This window comes from Lissotriton helveticus, chromosome 4_1, assembly GCF_964261635.1.
Source record: "Lissotriton helveticus chromosome 4_1, aLisHel1.1, whole genome shotgun sequence".
Lineage (NCBI taxonomy): Eukaryota > Metazoa > Chordata > Amphibia > Caudata > Salamandridae > Lissotriton > Lissotriton helveticus.
The window spans coordinates 310,632,821-310,656,576 of NC_136063.1; the positions used below are offsets into that span (position 1 = coordinate 310,632,821).

At 42.7% G+C, this 23,756-nt stretch overlaps 1 protein-coding gene across 1 annotated transcript in view; it reads right to left on the reverse strand.

The window, feature by feature from the left end:
* COL14A1 (collagen type XIV alpha 1 chain) overlaps positions 1 to 23,756 on the reverse strand; it is a 559,513-nt gene that overhangs the window by 205,714 nt on the left and 330,043 nt on the right. Inside the window, exons 15-18 of the mRNA XM_078686835.1 lie at positions 14,813 to 14,939; positions 10,399 to 10,538; positions 6,379 to 6,511; positions 351 to 422 (exon numbers count right to left, since the gene is read on the reverse strand). Of these exons, the coding sequence (XP_078542961.1) occupies positions 351 to 422; positions 6,379 to 6,511; positions 10,399 to 10,538; positions 14,813 to 14,939 (472 nt within the window). The remainder of the gene's footprint in view (positions 1 to 350; positions 423 to 6,378; positions 6,512 to 10,398; positions 10,539 to 14,812; positions 14,940 to 23,756) is intronic.

Consider the following 23,756-nt stretch of genomic DNA (forward strand, 5'->3'; position numbering starts at 1 on the left):
TCATAAATTCTTCCCTAGAGTATGTAAATTCAATCCCTTTCTCATGATCCCATTGTTATGTTAGGTTATGTTATGGTACCTTGATGTATGTTATGTAACACAAAATTCCAACAAAGTACATTTTACAGAACATGTCACATAGGTCCTACACAGCAGAGATATGCCATATAGTTGGCTCTAACGTTGCCCATAGTAGGGCTTCCTGTTGCGATATGTTTTGTTATTTCGATACCGCACACCAAGCTGTGGATCAACGGAGCAGAGCATTCTACGTAGTAATTAGGGTATATAAAAAAACTATATCAAGTGATAGGAGTGAATGACTCAAGGTCACGTATAGAAGTAAGTACCTGCTGTTACCGGCCTGGCAGTCGTGGTAGTGATAGTGGTGGTAGTAGGTCTAGATGTTGCAGGTCTTGCCACTATAAAATAAATACCATACATTATTAGACTATAGGCAGCAAACCCCTTCAAGCCATCAATGCATGCACTTAAATGTCCTTTGTCTAACTCGTTATTAGTCCATTTGTGAATTCAAGCGGTACTCGAAGAGCAGAAAGCACATGGGGCCACGCTATTAACAGGCATAGGATTAAAATAAATAGCCCTGGGAACAGCCACACGTGTTGGTCTTGGCATGGCACGCGATTTGGCAGAAATCTAAAAAGACAGCTTATTTTCTGGAAGTCAAAAATATATTCAATGCCTTTCCGCTGCAAGACTAAACTGATCCCCTTCCAAGCATCATTTCAGTTTACACAATCGTCTCTGTCTGCTCCCTCTGAAAGCATGCCAAGCGCCTAAAGACATAGCAACTGCCTTAACCAGGTAGGAAGGCTGATGTAATCTGACATACAAGAATCGCTTTCTCTGTCACAAAAGCAGGTAGCAGACAGGATACAGACAGGATGCAGTGCGAGGCGTTCACCTTCAACCCGGAAGTTCACTACCGAAACACAATGGCTCTGTTTTTCTCACAATCACCTTTCTTTTTTTTCTTATCTGCAGCACTAGTTTTCTAAAAAAATATTTAATTGTTGACACAGACTACTGACGCATGAATCAGTGCCACCTTCATCTGTCGCAGGTATTGGCAACATTCACACACAATGCCTGCATACTATACAACAAAACCAGCTTTCAACTCAATGTGCGGAGTTGGGGCCATAACCCACTCCAGGCTTATCCTCTCAAGAGTCATGGCCCCTCTGCCCATACAACAACGGCAATTAACTCCACATTATTCTCTGCATGTCGGCATTTATCCTAGGACTATATATGAAGAAAGATAACATGAAAACGAATGTGATGGAGTGAACGACAATATAGGGAGAGAGATTAAGAGAGAAAGTGTTCAGCAGGGAGATAGAGCAAGTAACAGATAGAAACAGAGAGCTAGATCAAACTACACTGCAGTAGAGCGTTGTGTTGAGGTAGGGAGCGAGAAATTGAAAGACAGAGAGGGTGGATGACACAGAAAGGAAGAGGGAGGGAGAGAGAGAGAGACAGACAGAACATAAAAAGAGAAATAAGCAGATAGAAAAGAAAATAGTGTTAGTGTATGAATAAGTTAGAGAGAAAGAGAGGAAGAGGAAGTGAGGCGGGTAGAACATAAACCTTAGATTGTAGTTGGCGATGCTGAAACTTTTCAAATTGATACCGAGCACAGGACAATCTCCCAAACCATGGCGTGAGAGACACGTGAACCTAAGGTGTGAGTGGAAACTGTTGGAATCCTAATGACTAGAGATGTGTCTGTGTGAGCAGCAACCTGAGGAAAATGTTCTGTGGCATCCCAAAAAGAAGAATCAACATACATTAAAAACAACACCCTACATTGAAGCCAAGCAAAAATAGTATGCAATCCTAGGGGAACCGATCCACCCTACACGCTGCAATAACCCCAATTAAAAAAAAAGGTCCCCAGTGCACAGAAAGGGAAAATATCAGCAGGTTAAATACATTTTTAAAAGTTATTTAATAACCTTGGAAACACAGCATATCCTAAACATTATCACACGTTATATGTGGCATATTATATGAGGTGGGGAAAGATGTTTGCTTTCAAATAAAATTTAGCCTTAAAAATAAACAAGACAAATTCAGACTCCTTCATTTAACAACACCGTTTAAGCTAACCCACTGCCCTTGATGGGGCAGCAGGATGACGTCCTGCATGGTTGTCTTATGAAAATACTCCTACGGGATGTACGGGTTTACGGCCTCAAGTCTAGGAAGGAACAGAGGGAGCCATTATTCCTTTGGGAAAAGAAAGTATAGCGAGTAACCACCTTTGTCTCATAGGTGTGGTGGCATGCGCCGTTTTTCTCCCTTTTGAAGAAGCGCTTGAATGTCTTCCTTGTGAAGGATGCGGTGGGCTTGGCTGAGGATGCTACTGAACTACTGTTAAAACCCATTGCTCTTAGGAGATTTCCTCCGAGGGATGGTGGAGATTATTTAGTCAACCCCCGATAGGTGTTGTCTGATCGGGGGAGAGTAAGCAAGTTAGTATTTGGAGGCATAGGCTATTGCCAGAGCAGCCTCTGACCAGATCCCTGTTGTTGTTGTTCCTGTAGCCACCCATTGTATTTAGTCTGCCTCGCTGTGACTCCTGTGATAGGTTTGCGCATAGCCAGAGGTGTGGTCTTTGTTCTGGCCCCGGGGATGTGGACTGAGAAAGATTCTCCTTCGACTGGCAGATTGCACTGCACCCAGCGAGTACACTATCTTGGTGTTCTTCTTAATCGTTTCCAACATCTCATCTACCTGTGGCCCAAAGAGATGACAACTGCCACATGGATGGGTGCACCTTAGCGTGTGCATACCACAGTGGCAGCACTGGTGCTGAAGAAAACCTCGCAAATTGGCATGTTGAGGCTGAAACATGTAGACCAGCCACTATCACTTCTATCACTTGTTGATGCCATTGGTCAAACTAACCGGAGAAGACATCCATTTTCATTTTAATCTTTCCTTACTATTCCAGTATAAAATTTTTAGGATTAGTAAAGGCAATTTTATCATTCACTGGTTCACTCACCTTGCACTTCAAAATAAACCGCTCCGCTGTAATCAGGCGTTGTAGCACACCCGAGAGGCATTCGGTGGGAACCTCATGATGAAGCATGTCACCAACCAGGTTGGTGAGTGAGGGTTAATTTAAAAAACAAGTGTTATTCCTTTTGCCTTGTTCAATATAGTAACTCGGAATTACTCTTTTGTTGAATAAATATATACCGAAAGCGGACAGGGAGTGGTTCCATTATACCCTTTCTCTCTTTGTGTTTAAGTCCAAAGAGATGATCACCATCGAATGGGATGTTGAGGAGGTGCAGTTGAACCTCTGGCTTGAACCCCTAGATGCATAGTCATGCATGCAGGTACAGTAAGATACTGATATTAACACTATGGGAAGCAGTCCCGACAGCATCCAGGGCACAGCGGATATTCACATTGGAAAAGATTTTTCCCTCAGGCACCTTACTTCCTGCAGGACCCAGAGGGGTACTGCAGCAGCACTTCCATTTCCTCCCAATGAAACCTGTCGCACCTCAACACCAGACCAATCACGGTGGCAACACTGCAGTGGTTGGCTCCTCTGACTGCCAATCGCTCGCCTGCAGCATCAAGGCACCTACTTTTCCTGTCTGCTTGGGTGGTGTTGCCAGTGGCTAGTGCAGGGGGGTACTTCTGTGCTGTTTGCACCGCCCAGGAGCCTGGGGGGGGGGCCTGGACACCCATGAGAGTGTGTCGGTGGAAAAAGAAGAACTTTTTGCGATCCTTGATGTGACTATCTTTACAGTGACAGCAGCAGGGTCTTTGAAAGTATAAGGGTCTGACTTTAGCACGCCTTTGGTCTTGGGGAGGAACTGAATGGTGTGTTCAGTCTGGATAGGGGCTACACTAAGAGGTAAACCTCCTCCTGCAGGGCATTCATGTCTATCTGATGGTGGCAGGCTGAGCTCTGAATTACTGCATAATATGCAGTGGCACCATTTGTGAGAGATGACTTGGCTCCAAATCGGGTTAGTCAGCATGTATATTATCATTTGAGGGATCGTCTCCATTCAATGTCCCAAGAGGCTACTCACAGAGGCTCCCTCCCCATAGGGGTTGCCTGGGTCTGAGCACAATGACGTGCCAGAAAAGTCTGCTGGTGATGGAAGGGGAGGTGAGTATGGGCGTGGTGGTAGTTGCGGTGTAGGAGGAGATGGCATTTGTAATTGCCTTAGTATGGGTGTCTGGGATGGAGGGATTGTAGCTTTCTCCTTATGCCTTTTAAGCACCGAACATCACCATGAATTGAAGGCAAGCTCCTCCTTGAAGGTCCGCCTCGGTTTCTTTGGAATTGGATGCAGCCGGTTGACAACCGTCATGGTGGTGTCTTAGCTGTGATCTTGCCAATCTAAATGTGAATAAAGTAGCACGTCTGCCTGGCGTTGATCTCCTTCACCAGCTTTTTGGTGAATAAAAGATTTTTCCAATCTCGATGTTGAAGGGGCCGGTGGCGCCCACTTCGCACCCAGTATCTGTGGTGTTTTGGTGTTAATTTTGGTTAAGAAAGTGGGTGTTCAGTGAGAGGGAGCCAACGACAGATGCAGCTCGATGGCCATTCCCAGAAGCCTGCTTGGCTCCAAAACCTTCTCTCTGTGCCGGCCAGGGCCTGGAAGTGATGAGGCAGAACTGTCAGAAGGCCTTGTTGTGGTTGAAGGAGGGACAAAGGTTGCATTCGCTGTGCTGGTCTACACAGAGCTATTTCACTTTGGACCTTGGAAAGAATTGGAGGGTGTGTCACCCGCTTCCTGTATTCATTCTCTGGGGCAAGCTCTGCAGGAATCGAAGGGGAATTGATCGGGTCAGGAAGGCAACAGAGGTAGGTGCTGGGACGTCAAAATGAAACATCATGGTTGTTGGAAGTCAAGTAGTCTGCAGGCTGTGAGAACCATCAGATAGATGCCACACAGTGATTGTTAACGGAGTTGTCGATCTGGAAGAGTGGAGCAAGGAAGCATAAAAAAGCTGCAAGGATACTGTCAGTTCTGGAGCCGTTGCTGGACATGTCTGGTCTGAATCCAACAAAGGAAAAAGTAATCTACGGTGGAACCAGTACCATTCACACTTTGGACTAGGGGGGAGTCACAGTACATCTCGTGGCTCAAACTATCTTCAAATAAAAATCTTTTGCAATGTCCGAGCCAAACATTAGATGCCAACAGTATACAGTATGCACATGCTAAAAACAAAAACTTTTATTGTATTTATCTAGATGTCATCAACCATAAGAAAGAGTGTTATCCTGTTTAGAAGTTATTGTCTGTCTGAGTTCCATCATATACACAAAAGGTGATGGAAGAAATGCTTGCAATAAGTCTAACTATTGGCAATCACTTGGGTTACATTCCAGCCTATTGCTCTTTTCATCACTATGCCACCTCAGTTTGGACTCAACAATATGCAAAACAGTCTTGACCCTGCTCCGAACAGGAAAAGTCCAAGCCCGAACTCCTAGGCCAGGTCCACCCAAAAAAGGAAACACAAACAACCCAAGACTTGTTTCGCAGTCAGGTATGGCTTGGTCTCAGTGGCACAGTAAGCGAAGGGCTGGCGTCTGGGCATAACCATGGCCATTTAGGGTGTTACACAAACAAAAAAATGGCTAGGCAGTTCAGGCTGGACTGTTCGAAATGAAAGAAAACCAAGCTTGATTGGCATATTTCTGGGTCTACTATGAGGTGGCAAGTTGGACAAATGAATAACGGGTTTGATTGCTACCCCCGTGTGATTGCCAGTGGTTAGGCCTATTGCAAGCATTCCTCCCATCACATTTTGAGTTCCAAACATTCTGCACCAAACCTGTGGCAGTGTCCATTAGACAGACTGGAGTAGTTGTTTTAAAATACATGCTCACTTTGGCCCTCCTCTTGCTTCATTGTTACATATTTCACTACCTTGCATTAACAACAGTTTGTTTATAGTTGTCTAGAGCAGTTCTAACTGTCAGTATAGGCAAGGATCTTAATAACTCTTTCAATAAAGAAAGAATCATGTACTTCGGATTATATAGACCTCCTGTGACATGTCTAAATGTTACACAAGTACTAAAACACAGAGTCCTATATCTGAATCATCCACACATGAATGTCAGTGAGTTAGCCTGGAGGACTACACCACCGCTGTCCGGTCATCCTGATCAATAATTCATTCTGTCACCGACAAGCACAAGGATCTCATGTCGAAATTATTAGAATGTTTTTATTTCTGTCCCTGAAAATTGCTGCACACAACTAGATAGTAAAATCTTCTGTGTGTTAGATGAGACATTTAAAGAAAACAAGTTTTGGCCTATACAGTATAACAAAAAACAGAAGCAGGCCTTACATGTAGTCGCGAGAACAGAAACAGCATCACTTTCACTTTCGTCAGTAAAAAAGGCCGACAAAGAGACTTCGTACTCTGTCCTCTGCTCCAGTCCTTCTATGAGGTAGTCAGTGACTTCTCCATTTAACATAATCTAGAATACAGAAGCTGGGGTTAGAAGAGGCTCAATTCAGTATTACCTTTACCTGTGGCGAGTAACATAGAGTTGCACAGATGTGAGACAGATGTTGATCGATTGGCACAGCAGAGCATGCTGGGAGATGGTCGAGGATGATCCAAATAGATGATCGTTTAGAAGACTTCCAGGTTATCAGGCACATAAGACGCACAATTAGCTTCACAGAGACTATTAAATATAATAGTAAAATACAGATATGTTTTAGCTGCCAAAGGAGAAGTACCAGATCTGTGAAACCAAAAGCAGTGGAATTATTTAAGAAGAAATATTCAATACTAACGTGCTCATTTAGACCTCTGTGTGCACACCATTAAGAAAACCCTTGTGTGTAAATATCTGAGTTTTAAGGTCTTGTTGCCATGCAAAGTACAGCTGGGCTACTATGATGGAGCAGTTAAAGCGTACCTTTGAGACATAGGATACAGCTTCGGATATATGTGTCTATAATGTTTTACTTTTCCAATACAATAGGAATTTATAAGTGGCACTTAGATTTTAATAAGCAGCCTATCATTTCTGAGATTGCTTTATTTGCCTCATTTTAGGATGTTCTGCTCTGTACGCAGAAAAAATAATAGGAGACACTGTGGGGGGATAATACAAGGCGTGTTGTTTATAAATGGTGTTGAGTACAGGACAACTTCACCTGTAGCCAGTGCAGTGTAGAGCCAGGTATCCCATTATGGCTATAGCTGCATGGTCACACAAACAATTACAGCAGTGCGGGCCAGCAGTTCGTCTTTTATTGAGTGTAGTAGGGCCACACTAGCCCTACACTTCTCTGCACCTGCTAGTCCGAACTAGCCTACCTTAAAGTGGGGTGACCGTGCAAGTCATCTCCTATCAACAAGGGTTATAGTCTGCCCTAGTCGCTCACTGTCGGCGTGCCTAGGTGCGTGAGTGGCTTGGAATGTGGATGATGGAATTGTCATATCGGAACAGGACGTGGTGGGAGGGGGGGCGGAGGGAAGGGGAGTTCGGTATAGCGTGCCTGGAAGGGTGGGATACCAAAGTTGGATTTGATGAGTGTTTACCATCAAATCAGATTGCATGAGGAGTCCAAAAAATTCACAACTTTTGTTACTACTGAAGGGACGTACCAAAGCACCTAGGCCAGGCCAATATGCCATTTGGCCTAGCGTCAGCTGGAAGTGTGTTTCAGCGTGTGATAACAAAAGTGTTGGAGGGAGAAAGGGGTGTCATCTACTTCCAAGACAACATTTTGGTCATGGGTGAAACTAAAGAACCACATAATGTCACTTTAATGAAGGTTCTCAAGAAACTAGAGGAATTTGGTCTGACTTAACACAAATGTACATTTTTGACAGAGCAAATAGAATACCTTGGGTATTCCACATCCAGTGGTGGTGCTAGACCTAAACACTCTTTGTTGGATGCCCTTAGGAAGGCACATGATCCTACAGAGAAGGATCAAACTCTTCAAAAAGCCCAAAATGCCGCAGCCCGACTCCTCACAAACACCCCGGCAAGAACATCTGCCAAGCCCGCCCTGAGGACGCTGCATTGGCTCCCTATCAGGGAAAGAGTGACCTTTAAGGCCCTATGTCTGGCCCACAAGGTACTGCACAATGCTGGCCCCCCTATTCTTCGGAACTGGATCACTCCCTACCGACCCACAAGAGCGCTCCGCTCCGAACATGGGAACTTCATCACGGTCCCCAAGGTGAAGAAGGCCCGGTTCGGTGGCCGCCGCTTCTCGGTCAATACGGGAAAAAAATGGAACTCACTGCCCCTGAGCCTCAGAACAGAACCGAACCTTCTAAAATTTAGGAAGGCTCTCAAAACATTACTCTTTCCCTGAGCCATCCATCCCACTCCTGACTATCCTCCACTGGTGGTAACAGGTTCAGCGCTGGGATACCCCTGGAGGTGACTACGCGCTTTAGAAATCTATAAATAAATAAATAAATAAATAAATAACGATCTTTCTTTGGACTTATTGAATATTATGCATAGTTTGTTGACAGGTTTACAGATAAAATGAAGAGTTTGAGGAGCTTGTTACGAAAAGGGGAGGGGTTTATTTGGGACAAGGAACAGAATGTGTATTTTGATGACATTAAAACCGAAATTTGCCATGCTGGAGTCTTAGCTTTGTTTGACAATAGATTGAAGCCCATCCTAACTCTGGTTGCAAGTGCCACAGGGTTGGGGTTGTTTTTTTGCAGATGCATGGAAAAAAAGAGAGAACTGTTGCTTTAGCTTCACGCTTCACGCACCCTTACGCCGGCCGGGAGGCGTTAGCAGCTGCTTGGGGTGCAGAGTACTTTCGTGTTTATTTGTGGGGTGCTTGTTTTGTGTTGCGCACGGATAACGAATCCCTGATGAAAATACTGTTGTCTGGTGGGACAAGCAAAGGATCCGCTAGACTAGCTAGATTACCAGCTAGAACTCAAGAATACGCCTTGCAATAGTGAAAAATGAATTTAAGAGGTTTTTCACTACCAGGACATTTAAAACTTAAAAGCATATATTCTACTTGTATATACACTGCATCCTGCCCTCTGGGCTGTCCAGGGCCTACCATATGGGTGACTTATATGTATTAGTTTAGGCATGGGAAAAGATTTAATTTGCCAGGTCAACATGATGGCTTAAAAAATCGCACACGGGCTGCAATGACAGGCCTGAGACATATTTAAAGAGATTTATGAGTGGGTGGCATATTCAGTGCTGCAGGCCCACTAGTACCATTTAATTTACAGGCCCTGGGCACAGATAATGCTATTTTACTAGGGACCAGCGTTAAAACAGCGTTAACAACCCACTTTCTTTGTGGGCATCACCTGTATCCCTACAACAGCCAGTTTGAAGGATATTTCTCTGTCCTAACTAAAATCCTTCCTACACCTATAATTGGGGGTGCACACTGTGTGGAAAAAAAAGTGTTTCCCTATTTTCTGTGATGTGATTTCACATGTGTCATGGAAAACATGAAAACCCCATTTGTGTGACCAAAAAGGAAATCTCACCTGTGCAATAAAGTAGTGGATGACTCAGCACATGATAAAACTGGGTATTCCTTGTTAAACCTGGAAAATGACAATTTGCGGAACAAGAGGGTTTTGATTTGTTCTTGAGAAATGGACCCTGCAAAGGGTGTTTTCCAATTTGGAAATAGGAACACTAATACACGTTTCCTGATCAGTTGTCGTGGAAAGATGATCTATCTCCCCGTTCTCTGCCTACAACTTTCACTCTTCTTGAGATGGCATTTTCTTTTTAATTCTTTTTATTAAACGTTTTCTCAGTCACCAAAAACAGTGATACGTTGACAATCTGTGCAGCGGACAGTACAGTTTACCGTATTTCTTCATTTACATCTGGTACACCTTGTGTGGGAAACAAGTTATGCCCCACGTTCAGGTACAAGTCTCCCTACAGAAGAAAGAGAACTCGGTGGGGAAAGAAACCCCACCCGGACAGGTTGGAAGTCATTCCAGATTCCAACAAGTAGTCAGGGTGATACTTCGAGTTGTGGTTTGGGTTTGCGGTTGTCTCTTTGTCAGCATGTGATGTGCTGTATGCTGGGTGAAATAAATTGAATTCCATTTGCTATAAAACAAAGACAGAGCTGTTCTTGACTTCCTGTTTCTGCTCACTGTGGCCCTTGTATGGTGTGTGCAATTTATGAGTTAGGACACTCCCTCGCCACCATGAGGCAGAGAGCATTCTGGGATTTATTGACTCAATGAAACTTATATTTGAACATTTCAGTGAATACCCCTTATCTATGAGACGTAAGATGCTATGTACAGCTGTGACAGGCCATCTACTCTGGATCTGCCTGTATCCCAGCCCCTGATGTGCGGACAGCTCACCTCCTCCGGTTTCCCGACATTCAGGGGTGTCCACGACAGTCTGTAGATCACCACGTCTTTGGAGAAGGGTTTCCAGATGGCTCTGAAGCTATCGGTCGAGATTTCCTGGACATTCAGGCTCTGTGGGGATGGGACTTTCACTGCCGATCCGCAAAGTTATTGTTGTTTGAAAGTAATAAGAGAAAAGACAAAGACATACAAATTAGTAATTTGATCAAGTAGGAATATAGTACTCGAGGCCCTGATTTGAAACTAGGTGGGAGAAGGCATCAGCATCTACTTGCAACATTTGCAGCTCTGAGTCCCTTCAGAGGTATTTGATACGGATGGTGCCAGCATCTAGGAGGCAGTGGCTAACTGGCTATGTCTCCAACTTACCTCAAAAATGTCTCCCTGACAGGCAGATAAAATCGGACAATTTAGAGCTGGCCAGAGAGCCATGGCAAGAGATTTTGGGAGATAAATTACTGTAAGGGCCACTGGTTTTTGTCGATTTTGAGGCTGGGATGTTTTCCGCATAATTATGGATATGTTACAATTGCCACATAATTCATCATCTGCTGCATATTTTACAGATGTCACCCCAAAAAATGTTTATAAATTAAAAGTTACTAAATACTTGGTGACAACCATTACAGCGCAGTGGGAGGATTTTCACATAGATTAACTGGCCATCTTTCTGGACCTTACTGCTATAATTGGGTGTAAACTATTACTAATGAGGTCAAACCTATACGCTGACATTGTTAACATGTTTAAAAATGACAAAATAACGAAGTAGAACTATCACAAAATGTTCAGCTTTAAGCAGCATCATTTAACTTTTCTTGCCACATAATTTAGTTGACCCTGCTGCATAAGTTGTCCCTCCGCTGTTGCCCAATTCCAGTGGCCCTGGTCACTCTGTCCCAAACTGACGGTACCTCCTCGAGGCAAGAAATCCCCAAGGTATCCCGTCCCCTGGCTGATCACACGGTCAGAGTCAGCCAGAAGGGAATCCTTTAAAATCACTGTAGCCTGGGAGAGGAGCCAGCCCTGAGGTTGCACACATCCTCAGATTAGGGAATGGTTACAGAATATTGCAATAAGAATATCATTTTACGTAAATATTATGCTGCAAATATCATTTATAAAAGTATCGCTCTGTTGTAGTAAATAATGGAAATTCTACATCAGTGAGAGATATTTTTGCAAATGATATTTATGACATGAAATTTAGGCCAGACAATATTTATGACTACTGTATTCTGACAAGCAAGCCACATTGCACCGACTTACAGAACAGGCAGACCACCCTGAAAGAAATCAGTTTTCTTCTTTAAAAAAAATAAAGGAAGTGTGTTTCCTAGATGCTGAAGATCTGCAATCCATAGGGTAGGGCCCCAAAAGGTTTTGATGCATGTTTTTTTTTTTTTAAAAAGCAAAAGGAATAAATGAGGGACGGAATGCTGAACAATGCAAACATTCACCCCCAGTCACAAAGATCTGGGGTTAATCCATCATTCATTTGCTCACCATGCCACCCCAGTTTGGACCCAGCCATATGCAAATCAGTCTTGACCCTGTTCCTCAAGGGAACAGTCCAGCCCGAACTGTAAAGCTAGATCCTCCTTGGACCAGAAACAAGCATCCTTGGACCAGTTTCGAGGCATCACCCCCCATCAGCCAGTCTAGCTTTAATCCAGTGGTTCAGTGAGCACGGGATGCATGTCTGGGCATACCCTTCCCACTTAGAATGACAAAAGCAAAAGGAACAAATGATGTACAGAATACTGAATAATGCAAAATTCACCCCAATAACAACGGATTAAGGCCCAGATCTCTGTACTGGGGTGAATGTTTGACATTGTTCAACATTCTGTCCCTCAATTGTTCTTTTTGTATTTGTCACCCCGAGTGGGACGGGAATGCCCAGAAGTAGGTCTCTTGCTCTCCATGCCACTGGAGTCAAGCTATCCTGGCTGATGAGGGGTGAAACCCCGAAACCGGTCCTAGGAACCTTATTTTCAGTCCAGGGAGAACCTGGCCTGGCAGTTCAGGCTGGACTGTTCCCAATCAAGACTGATTTGCATATGGGTCTGAACTGGAATGGCATGGGGAGCAAATAAACTATGGATTTACGCCCACTTCTCCGTACTGGGTGATTGTTTGACATTGTCCAACATTCTGTCCATCAATTGTTCTTTTTGCATGTATTTTGAAGGCATTTCTAAAATACATGCTGAGAGTAATTGTTCCGTCTCGAATGAGTGCCTTATCTTTTGTTATTGAGGCACGAGAGAGATTCCAAGCCAATCAGGGCATTATTACATTTTCCCTCTTGAACAGGGACCTGGAATTATATTGTCAACAACCCTGCAGGTACATCCTGCAGATTACACATGGAGTTTGAGAGCACCAGTGGTGCATGCGGTGTCTGTCTAGAGCACATAAAGTAGGGCAGGGTCAGTCAGTCTATTTTTATCTGCTGTGGTGACTGAACTGAAGAATGAGTGGATTGGGTGGAGGTCTGTGGAATGCCCCATGCTTCCAGAACAGCTGGTGTCGATGAGGGTGCCTGAGATGATCTGATGTCTGTTTGGTCAGAGTGCCAGTCAATCCCATTTTTGCATGGCTTGTATTTTTCAGTCAATCTGAATATGGAAGCAGATATTACTCGGAGAGAGGGTCACGGCATGAGAGAGTGAGAGTAGTTCACATTTTCTGTATTTATTTCTGGAAGAAAATAAACAACAGCTTGGTCGTCCTTTGTATCAGAAGAATTGCTTTTTTTCGCCCCTTCTGTTTTTATGGTTTCTGAGTTCTACCAGTCTGTGAACATATTTTTGCTTTATTACTAAATCTGAGAAGTCCCACACCCAAGTGTGGATGTAGTGAAGGAGTATGTCCTGCCTGCGATAAACTGTAGAGATTGGTCCGTTCAGCCGCCCAGTCAGGTCCGGCTTGGAGCCTTTCGAGGTCATTTTATGAGTAGTCTAGAAAAAGCGATTGGTGCTTTGACCAGGGATGTTGAAGTCTTGATGAAGGACGCGTCATATATATTTTCCAAGATCAGGGTAGTTTTACTACCACTCACTTCTTTAGCAACAAGGCGAAGGGACTGCATGGACAATAAGACTGTTATGGGAGGAGAATGATTTATTTTGTAATAATGTGAAGGTGTCTGGATCCCATTTGAGTTTTATTTAAAGGTATCTCATTATACAGGTCATACAACAAGATGGAGGCATTTTGAAGATGTCATTTAGCTTACAGTTCACCCTGTCAACGACCCTCACTGGTAGGAACACACATACACCACACAGAAACAGCTAGGTGGCCCTCCACAAAGAGAAAGATGACCCATAGCCTACCCTGCTCCAGTTTGCAACAAACCAATTGCAAGAGGGACAAAGTAGGAAGGCACTCCCTAATCTGCCATTAAAGATACAGGAAACATGTATAAACTAAACAATTTTTTCTTTAACATTTGATTTTATACTTAGCCCTACTGCATTACAACAGATATACAGATTGCACTGCGTCACTTTTCACCAAAGGTGCAATAGGAACATATCAGGGAACAAGTTGCTACTATATGACTATTTTCAGTGCTGTTTGTAAATATAATGTTACATTTATACTCATCCTTTCCAACATTTCTTTTTTACACTCCTCACTCATAAGGTACTTGCAACACATTGCAGGGGACTGAGGCAGTGTGAGGCATTTTCTGAGGCATGTAAATGATGTAAATGTAAATGTGTTGGATTTGTAAAGCGCACGGCTGCCCATAAGCGTCCCAGCGCTGGGGAACCCATCCTGGCTTTCCCTGTGAGATGGTCCCTTCTGGGTATCTCCAAGGTGAAATCAGGCATCCCCGGCGTCTGCGGGGGGCCGTTGTAGAGATGAGGCAAGCTTAATGCCCAGAGTTGCCGAGTGTGATCCCTGGTTAGAGTAGGCACCGAGGCGAGAATTGTCGAGTCCGCTGACCCTGGTCCACGACCCTGCCACGTCAGGAATTGAACCCTGGTCCCGGGCCGTTCTCTGCTTCCGGGTCTGCCGCCTCTAACCAGTGAGCCACACCACTCCACCATGCATTACATTTTCTCATTTAAATGTTATTGTGCATGACCATTAGGAATTGTAGTACAAGCTAGTGAACGATTATAGCTCTGAAGGATTTCTAGTTCGCTTATTTGGATGTTTTAGATTCTTGTCTGGTGTATACAAAAATATATGTGTTTATTACATGTGTGATACAACTGTCTGTGATGTTAATGTAAATGAACGTCTAAACAAACCTTATGTGGCACCCGCTTCCAGTTCTAGTAATGAAATAGTACATATAAATCAACAAACTCTGCCATGAAGCTGTATGATTTATACCTAGATTGGTTAAGTCAATAATCTTCAATAACATATTTCTGCTTACGTGTGGTAAAGCTGCCAGTCAGTGGCTCAGACTGGCCTTCGTCATAGATTGAAAAAATGGCCACCGTGTATTCCGTGAGTGACGCAAGCTTCTCCAGAAGGTAGGTTGAAATCCGATCCACCTCGACCTGCAGAAAATAGGCACCAGCTTTAAAATGTTTATATGAACATAATGTAAACTGCAGCAAAACACAGAATGAAAGGGTTCTTCCTTGGGACCCAGTGGTGGAACGGCCAACCAAACTGTTGCCTTCATAGATATTTTGATATTTGTAACTATATGTTATAAATCTAATTGGCGTTTTAATCAACTTAAATAGGTGAAAATGCACTCTTAAAATCACTTTATATTTGTAGTTGAAAGAGTTGGATTGAAAACATTTAGGCCACTATTTAGCCCTGGGCGGAGGCACCATTTTTATGGTCTGGCTCGACCGTGCAGCTGTCGCCAGACAATTATCTGAGCATCACCAGAGAGGTTCTTTGGCCCCACCCACATGTTGGGAGCCAGGAGTACATGTTTTGATTGGGCAGAAGCTGTGTGCTTTCAGCAAAAAAAGTGCTTTGCCTCCACACATCTGTGATAATTTTGTGTATTCATCAAGCTGTCTGAGGTTGAACTTTTAGGGTATTACACATCTGACATTGGAACGCTATTCAATAGTCTTAGATAACTAGATAATTGATGTTTTTTTCTGTGGTAGGAGGACAGATGGGAGGGGGAAGTAATTAACCTACATGGACTTTTAGGAGTGGCTTGACAGTGCAATTGGCATCTGATCTTTTAACCTACATCAATATAATCCAACAATTCTTTGCTTTCACACTAATACATATCAACTCCATGCCATTTTGTCAATTCCATGTAATACTCTCCATTACCATACAACATTCTTGTAAAGCCAGACCTATTGGCATTGCCTGTTATCTGTTTATTACATGGTCAGTCGTCTGGGAGGGGAGAATGGAACACTGGTGGCAGCTATCATCATGGTGATGTAAGCACCGCAATGCAGCTATAACAGTTGTACCAGATTAACTCAGGGATGGCAGACTCCACATCAGAACTGCCTGCACCCCTTAAAGCAGGGAAATTCTGTTTGTTCTCCACGTCATCGCTGGCCAACCATGACGAATGCCAGGGATATCCAGGGGCCGGACACTACAGTAATAAATAGGATGATCTTTCCAGGGATGTACAAGCTTGCCACCAGGAAATGGGAATCCCAGGGGATTTCTCTGCTGGTGCTAAGTGTATGATTTTTACCAACTTATAACTCATCTTTCAACAAAGGATACTTGCAAATCTAGGGTAGGGAATCCCAAAGATTCCTTCCTCAGGTTCCCAACATGGTAGACAGTCGAGACGCATGTCCCCTAGCTCGAGTCCTGAGAGTTTTTCCTTAGCATGCTCTGCAAGTGTGGCAGATTGGGGATGAGCCCAACGGACCACTTAAGTATGTCATGATTGTTGCAAAAGACCCTAGGCATGCTAAACACGCCTTAATGTGTGTTACTTTTTGTTGAGGTATAGATACTGAGATCTTTGTAACTGAAGTTTTGAATGCAAGGATTAGTTACAATAAAAGTTGTTTTCTCAAAATAAACTTTAAACACGTCTCTTCGACCAAATGCTTTCAATATCTTTGTATACCGATAGTTTTGTATAAAAGACCTCATCATTTATACTTGACATTACATTTATACATTATGTCTAGAACAGTTGCTTCTAATTATTGATTTGCTTGCCTGAATATTGTCCAAATCAGTATATAAAAGGGGCAAGAAGTAGAATCCTACTAAATTGAATTTAAGGAGTGTATTTCCTAGGTACCAGTACATCACAGGGCTGGCTGAAGGTGTAATGATATCCATTTCAACAATGGAAATGGAGGGCCTCCCTTTACAATATATAGGGTGGAGCATTACCCCCTCTGCATTCTGCCATTAAAATAAAAAAATGCATCATATTCATCAAGCTCAAATTAAAATAAGGTCTTGCGATCATATCTGGAAGACCAAGGTTAATCTTTGCAGCTGGTCCTCAAGCGGTCTGTCCTGTTTCTTGTACAGTTAGGAGAAGTTACAGAAGTAGAGTTTCTAGACTGCATTGTCTTCCTCTGTCATGGGTGTCTAATGGGTCCAGAATGACCAGATCTAGGTGAAATGGTCAGGATAATCACTGTGTATGTAAAGGAGTAAATTTAGCTAATGTGAACATCCTAACAATCTGGCATGGATCCGATTTTACTGGACCTACACTGGACACCCCCATGTAATAGGAATCCTTATAAGATTGTTCTAAATATTGCCTCCTAATCTTCTTCTATCTTTTTACACATCTCAATATATTATCCCTGTGGAGTTAGCTACCCTCAACATATAGTTCTATGTCAAGGGCATACACCTGTGCCCAGGATGGCACAATCCATGGCAGATTTTCAAGATAACTATGTAACAGAAATGTACACTCAATAGCTCTAAATGGAGCTCGTTTACAGAAACAGTATTATTCCTGCAAATCTGGCAATCAGTCGGTCCTCCTACAGATATGCTGGGCATTTCTGTTCTAAAGGCACTCTCATGTAGCATTCTCTGTGCAGTCTGTTCTAGTAAAAGGATGCACACGTTGTGTGGTATATAAGAACGTGAACTATTTACCATGCTGTATACAATAGGCGGTGGTGTGAGATCTCATCTGATAAGCTGCTGCCATACAGGGATGTTACTAAGGAAGGAGTACTACTGTGGCACTCCTTACTGGAAGACTTGGGTCTTATTTTGATGGAAAGCTTGAACATTAATTAATAACGCCATTTCTTTTTATGTTTAGATCTAGGTGCTTTTTTGTCTTGCAACTAGTAAGGGTGTCTTGATGGATGCTTAGTTGATTAGTGCATTATTTTAAAATGTGACAGATGCACATATCACTTAATTGCCAGAAATGTATAAATGACAAATAAATCCTCCTTCACAAGCTTGGACCTCATTTAGAAGTTGACAGTGGTCACAGCCGCGACCCTCGGCTTGACCCTTGCGACCTCGACCACTCCCTTTGCGACCCGTGACCTCAGAGATGGCAAAACCAGTGGCAGGAACACAGTAGCAGCTTGTATTATGATATCAGTTGAGGCTCCACTCTCTTTGTTTTCCCTCCACATTTTGTATTGCACTAATGCTCAATAATGTTTCAGCATTCACTACCAAAGTAATAAAATAACAGGAGTATAATTAGTTGGACTATGACCTTCCCTTGCAGCTGAGGTAAGTTAGAAACATGTTTTTAAATGTATGTTGTATGTGTGCTTGAATGTGAGTGTGTGTTTACGTGAGAGAGTGCCTATGTGTGAATGTGTGTGTATGTGTAAGCACCTGTGTGTGAGTGAAATTGATGGTCAAAGGGCGGGTAATATCGCTTCCGCTACCTCAGGCATTTTGAATTTATGTTCATTTTCACAACTGGTTTTCGTGCTATAATCAAATCAAAGCAATGCGCACAGAATTTTCACCATTCTGTTGGGTGAAATATGACAATTTATCTTTATTTCACAGACACTGCCTTGCTTCTCCGCTACCTTTTCCATGTGTACACTTCTCTGGGTAGACAGTGACTTTTGACTCTTCTGCACAAGACAAATGGTGAGGAACAGGAGAACAGAAACATAAAGAGAACAGACTGGTGAAGTAGAGGAAGAAGGGAGTTGAGATGAGGTTGGGTGGGAAGCACGGTAGAGAGCAATGTAAGGTAGAGGGAGAAAGTGAAGTAGCTGGAAAGAAATGTACTGACAGGTAAAAAGAAGACTAGAGGCAGAGAGATATGTGAGGTTTTGAAGATGAGTGGAGAGAGCTGGAGAGAGGAAGAGTAGAGTGATGGAGAGGGGTGGGATACACCTCGGGGGAGCCTCGGCCGTGGCAGGTAGGAGAGCAATCCCCCCCACCCTGCCCCATTGCTCTTACCAGTAGCTGCCGCAGCTGCCTTGGGGTGAGGAAGTGAGAGAAAGAGACAAAGTAGAATTAGAGGAGAGTTAGAAACAGGTAGAGGCAGACAGGAGGTAAGATAGTGAGAGAAAAATAGAGAGGGCAGTGAGGTAGAGAGGGTCAGTATGAGAAGATATATAAAACAACAGATCATGTTAAGAGAGTAGTAAGGCAGAAAGAAAGGTAGAGAGTGAGGAGTGAAGGGTAAAAAGACAGATGAGGTGTGCAGAGAAAAGGGAAGTAGAAGGCAAAGATGAGGTAGAGAATGGGAGGTAGATACAGAGGTGGAAATAGAGAGACTGAGGGGGAGGAAGAGTGTGTTAGCTTATGCTTTCCAGAATAAGTATGTCAGACATTCTGGGCACACTTTGTAGCGGAAACAAACACTTTCTGTCCAACCAAAAGCTCGGAGAGAAGTTCAGGATGTGAGCAGGGTCTAGCGCTCTCCCTCAGGCCTGTTTCCTAATCTTTTTTCACGATCATCACACAAGGTCAGGTGACCGCTGCACCATCTAGCCAGACCTAATGACATAGAGAATAAAAGAGAAATGGTGATAAAGAAGTAGGGTAGTGAGAGAGGTGATGTCAACACAAAATAGGGAGAAAGAGTGCAGAGGGATGCAGAGAGCTGAGGTGAACAAGTCAAAATATATTGTCATTTCGGGGTGGCGTGCTTAACAAAAGTTAAGTTAAAGTGAGAGGTTAGTTAGCGTGAGGGAGGTCGGATGGAGAGAAGAAGTAGTGAGGAAGATGTGCGGTAAACAGAGAGCTGAGGTAGAGAAAGATGAGGTCAGGTACTGAGAGCTGAGGCTGAGAGTGAGGTGAAATAGATGGTGGATAACAGTGTGAGAAGGAAAGTCAGGCATTGAGAGAGGACTCCATGGAGAGAGAGAGATGAGGTACAGAAAGGAGACAGGGAAGCTGCGATATAGAGGGGGGCCCAAACTGGTGTAGAGAGAGATATGGTTATGAAAGGGAGAGGTAGAGAAAATGAGGTCTATTATTGAGAGAAGCAGGTGAGGGAGTCATAGGTGAGATAGAGAGGTGCACAGATGTAGAGACAGGTAGATAGGTAGGTAAAGAGAACGGAGAGAGTCATGAGACAGGATATTATACATTAAATGCCACCAGCTGCCTGGAAGTGCAGGAGTTAATGTTGGCAGGCCACACTATCACTATTACAGAGGCAGTTTGGACTAGTCTGATAACTTTACTAGGGGCAATTGCTCACTTTGCCATGCCTCAAAACGTATCTGATCAGAAACATAGCAGCTATGAAGCACCAAGTCATCCCTTTAAACTCCATGGGGAGCCCCTACAGGCAGGTGGGCCATCTTAATTGCTACTGGTAGTGTGAGTGTTCCTACAATTACCAGCAAAACCAAGCCTCTGCGCTCACACCAACAAAAGAAGAGGTCATTTGTAGTCATGGATTTCCATGGGCCACATTTATCAAGGCCTTGGGCTGGAGCCAGGAGATACATATTGGAGAGGCTACTCTCTTGGAGTTGGTGTGTGTGCGTTTTTTGGGTTCTGATAGGTTGAGCTCTGTGGCAGTGTAATTCCTCATCATGATAAGAAACGGATTCACGTGTGCAGCATTACTTTCCGTGTCCGTGTGTTGCCTCAATGGCCTCCATACTGCTTGGTATGCCGTCATAGATAATGACCGGGTTGAAGAAAGAGGACAAAGTGATAATGGATTCCTTACAGGTAATCTTTATGAAACGCAGTCTTGATCTTCCTCGTTCCAGTTCTCCATCACACCCTTCGGCCATGGAAGTGGTGGCCATTGTTGTGGTTTGTGCTTATTATTTACACAAAGCACTCTGACCAAAGGGAAACTCTTAAAAAAAATATGATTAGGGTTTGAGATGATGTCGCTGAGGTTGAATCACCCTCACAGAAAGGCCTATGACAAGGAAGAATAGGACTCTGTAATGAAGAATCGGGTATTTCTGTCAGATTTAGTCATGTTTTGACTGGAGCAGCATCATTTAGGCTCCACCCTTACATGTCACAAAAGCGCAATTATATACGTGCACCTGACATTATATTTCCTGTGTGCCTTGATCTTATTAACGTGTGTGACACATTTATACACATTGCTGAAATGTATTCATTGTAGAACTTTATTTTATAAATGTGTACACTAATGTTAAGTATGAACATGAATCACATATTTTTATTTCCATTCTACATTTACACTTCAAATTATATTTGCTTAAGTAAACATGGATTCTTTTGCTCACTCTTTGCAGTTTATTAAAGTTACACTTGTGCATGTATAACCATGTAATCGTAGTGCATATTAGCACTCATTTAAGTTAGTCTGACTATAGGCCTCAGTTGAAATGTATTTTCAAGCTTGCGTGCTATCTCCTTCTTTGCAAGTTTAATATTTTATTGGAAGTAAAAGGCTCATTGTCTGTATTATACTAATGATAGAGTGACCTGAGAGAGATTTGACATTGAACGTGGGGATACAATTTGTCAAACAAAGCTTTCTGTTCATCGTGTGCCAGGATGGCAAGGTGTTTAAGGATGAGAAAGGTAGACTTAATTGCAATGCGTTGGAAACTCAGAGCAATGTTGCAGCAACACATGAACAGTATTTTGATTGGATACTAATGGTGTGAACAGAGATAACACACATTTGAATCTCATGTTTCTTTTATATAGATGTTCATGCAGCTTTGAGTTAGTTCTGCTGAGGAGTGCTGTTGGAGTTAGACTTGGAGAGATACTGACCTCTCTGCTTTCCCTATTCTTGTGAATGCCAAACACTTATTTCCTTTTATTTTTTGACTTCTACTAGAATCTGATCACGCTGATACCTTTTGCTTATATGCTCCCGAACTAGAAACCCTTAATAGAGGATTCTATCTTTGACCAATGTAAGAGTAGAGAAGGGAAATATCTTTATTGAACACCTGTTTGCTGCTTTTATTTGCTATTACATGACTGTGGCTGTCACAATTTTGTTTTGTTCTAAGGCATCTCAATCATCTAAGATATTTTACTTTGCCTATTGTACTAATGTACTTATCGTATTTGCAGATGCTTTGCCTATTGACTGGAATGATTGGTAATCCAAATAAAACTCTATAAATATATTCATTGATTCCTGGTCCTCATTGTCAAGTTACATCAGTTTTGCAAGTTAAAGTATATTGTTGATGTTTTCTCCTGTTCAATGCTTCATGTCAGCTATAAAGGTCCAAGACATGTGTGAGTACAATCTTCGACGACCCCAATTGGTAAGACCCAGGACCCTCCAGAATGACTATGCCCTCCTTCACCACACTGACAACCCCAGTATAAATTTCCCATTATTCAGATCAATCCAAAATTGACATGACACTTTCAACACCTAAGAAAAGGTCATCGCCATGGACGTTAGGGGAGCCTCTGATGGAAGATGCTGAAATATGGGTGGAGACCGAAAAATTTAATGCAAGTTAATTGGGGGAAAAGATAACAGAAAAACTGGTAGATCTACTTTAGTGTACACTAAAAGCAGTACTGAGGAGTCAAATAACCTCCTCGGAAATTAGACTTAAATAAATGAGATGGATAGACAGAATGAGATGTTGAAGTTGCTGATGGCTTGTGAACGTAAATATAAGACCACCGAATCACAAAAACTGTGGAGAAATAAAAATGCAAAAAATAGGATCAAATAATTCTATTATGCTGATTAAAGCATAATACTTATTACTCAAAACCAAACAGAAATATTACCAAAATGGGGACAATGCGATGAGATTGTTATCATGCAAGCTCAAGGCAAGCAGACATTCCACAGAACAAGGGAAATTAAAGACATGTAATGACACAGTTGACGCAATGCTCTGTCTTCTATTAGTCAAGCTGTGACTGGGAATCAATAACAGCACAAACAATGACTTTCCAGAAAAAGAGCTCCCAACTGTCAAAATGAAATCACTTGATGCCTTAAAGGAAGAGAGGAACTATAATAGCAATCAGAAAACTCAGGCTAGCAAATGCTCCTGAGTCAGATACCTTTAACAATATTAGTGATAAATCTAACAATAACAATTATATTCCTTATAATTAATATTATTAGTTATATTAGTAGTAGTAGTGATGGTAGCAGTAGTAGTAGTATTTCAAGTATTATTATTATTATTATTATTATTATTTCTTTCCCTAGTTTTATACATCTAAGAAATGTGGCTAGTATTCATTCACCATCTATTTGAATGGGCATGTGAGTGAAATTATGAAGTGGCAAATTGGCAGAGTGAGAAGTACTGATCACTGTCGTAGGCAATAGTTTTGCCTTTGCACAACTGGACATACATCTATTGCAGGGATCCCTGCAGCTGAAATATTATTTTTGATGCACGCCATGTTGTGAACAAGCCTAAGGAGTGCCAATAAGTTGGCCGTCAATGCTAATTCTTTAAAACGCAGCTTATGTAAGAAACAAAAAAGAAAAAATATCAGAGACAAATTGAGACTGACTAACAGTAGGGGTCAAATTTACAAAAAATGTATACTATGCATGAAAGCAGAACATTGCCATATCTTCTAATACGTACCGCTCACCCCCATGCGCAGGTGCACTTTAGGCTGCCTTGCTGCACTGACACATCCGGGAGTTGGTGTGATGTATAGCATACATTTTGTACTGTTAAGGTACCCTTCGCGTACAAAATACTAGGCTTAGCAATAGCTTAAAACGTTTACAAGTTTGTATATATGCTGTACAGTACAGAACCACATGCAAAGTTGAAAATGTTTGGACGATACGCCAGCCTCGAGGAGGCGTACGTTTTTTACACAAAGACTTGTGTGACTTTTTTCAGTTTATTTGGCTTTGCCTCAAAAACAATGGGTGGTTGCATGGAAACACCCCCTTGATGCAAAGTAGTGCAAATCAGTGTACAGTGCTACTCTATGTTACTTTAGGACTACTTACCAACTAGAAAGTAAATCCC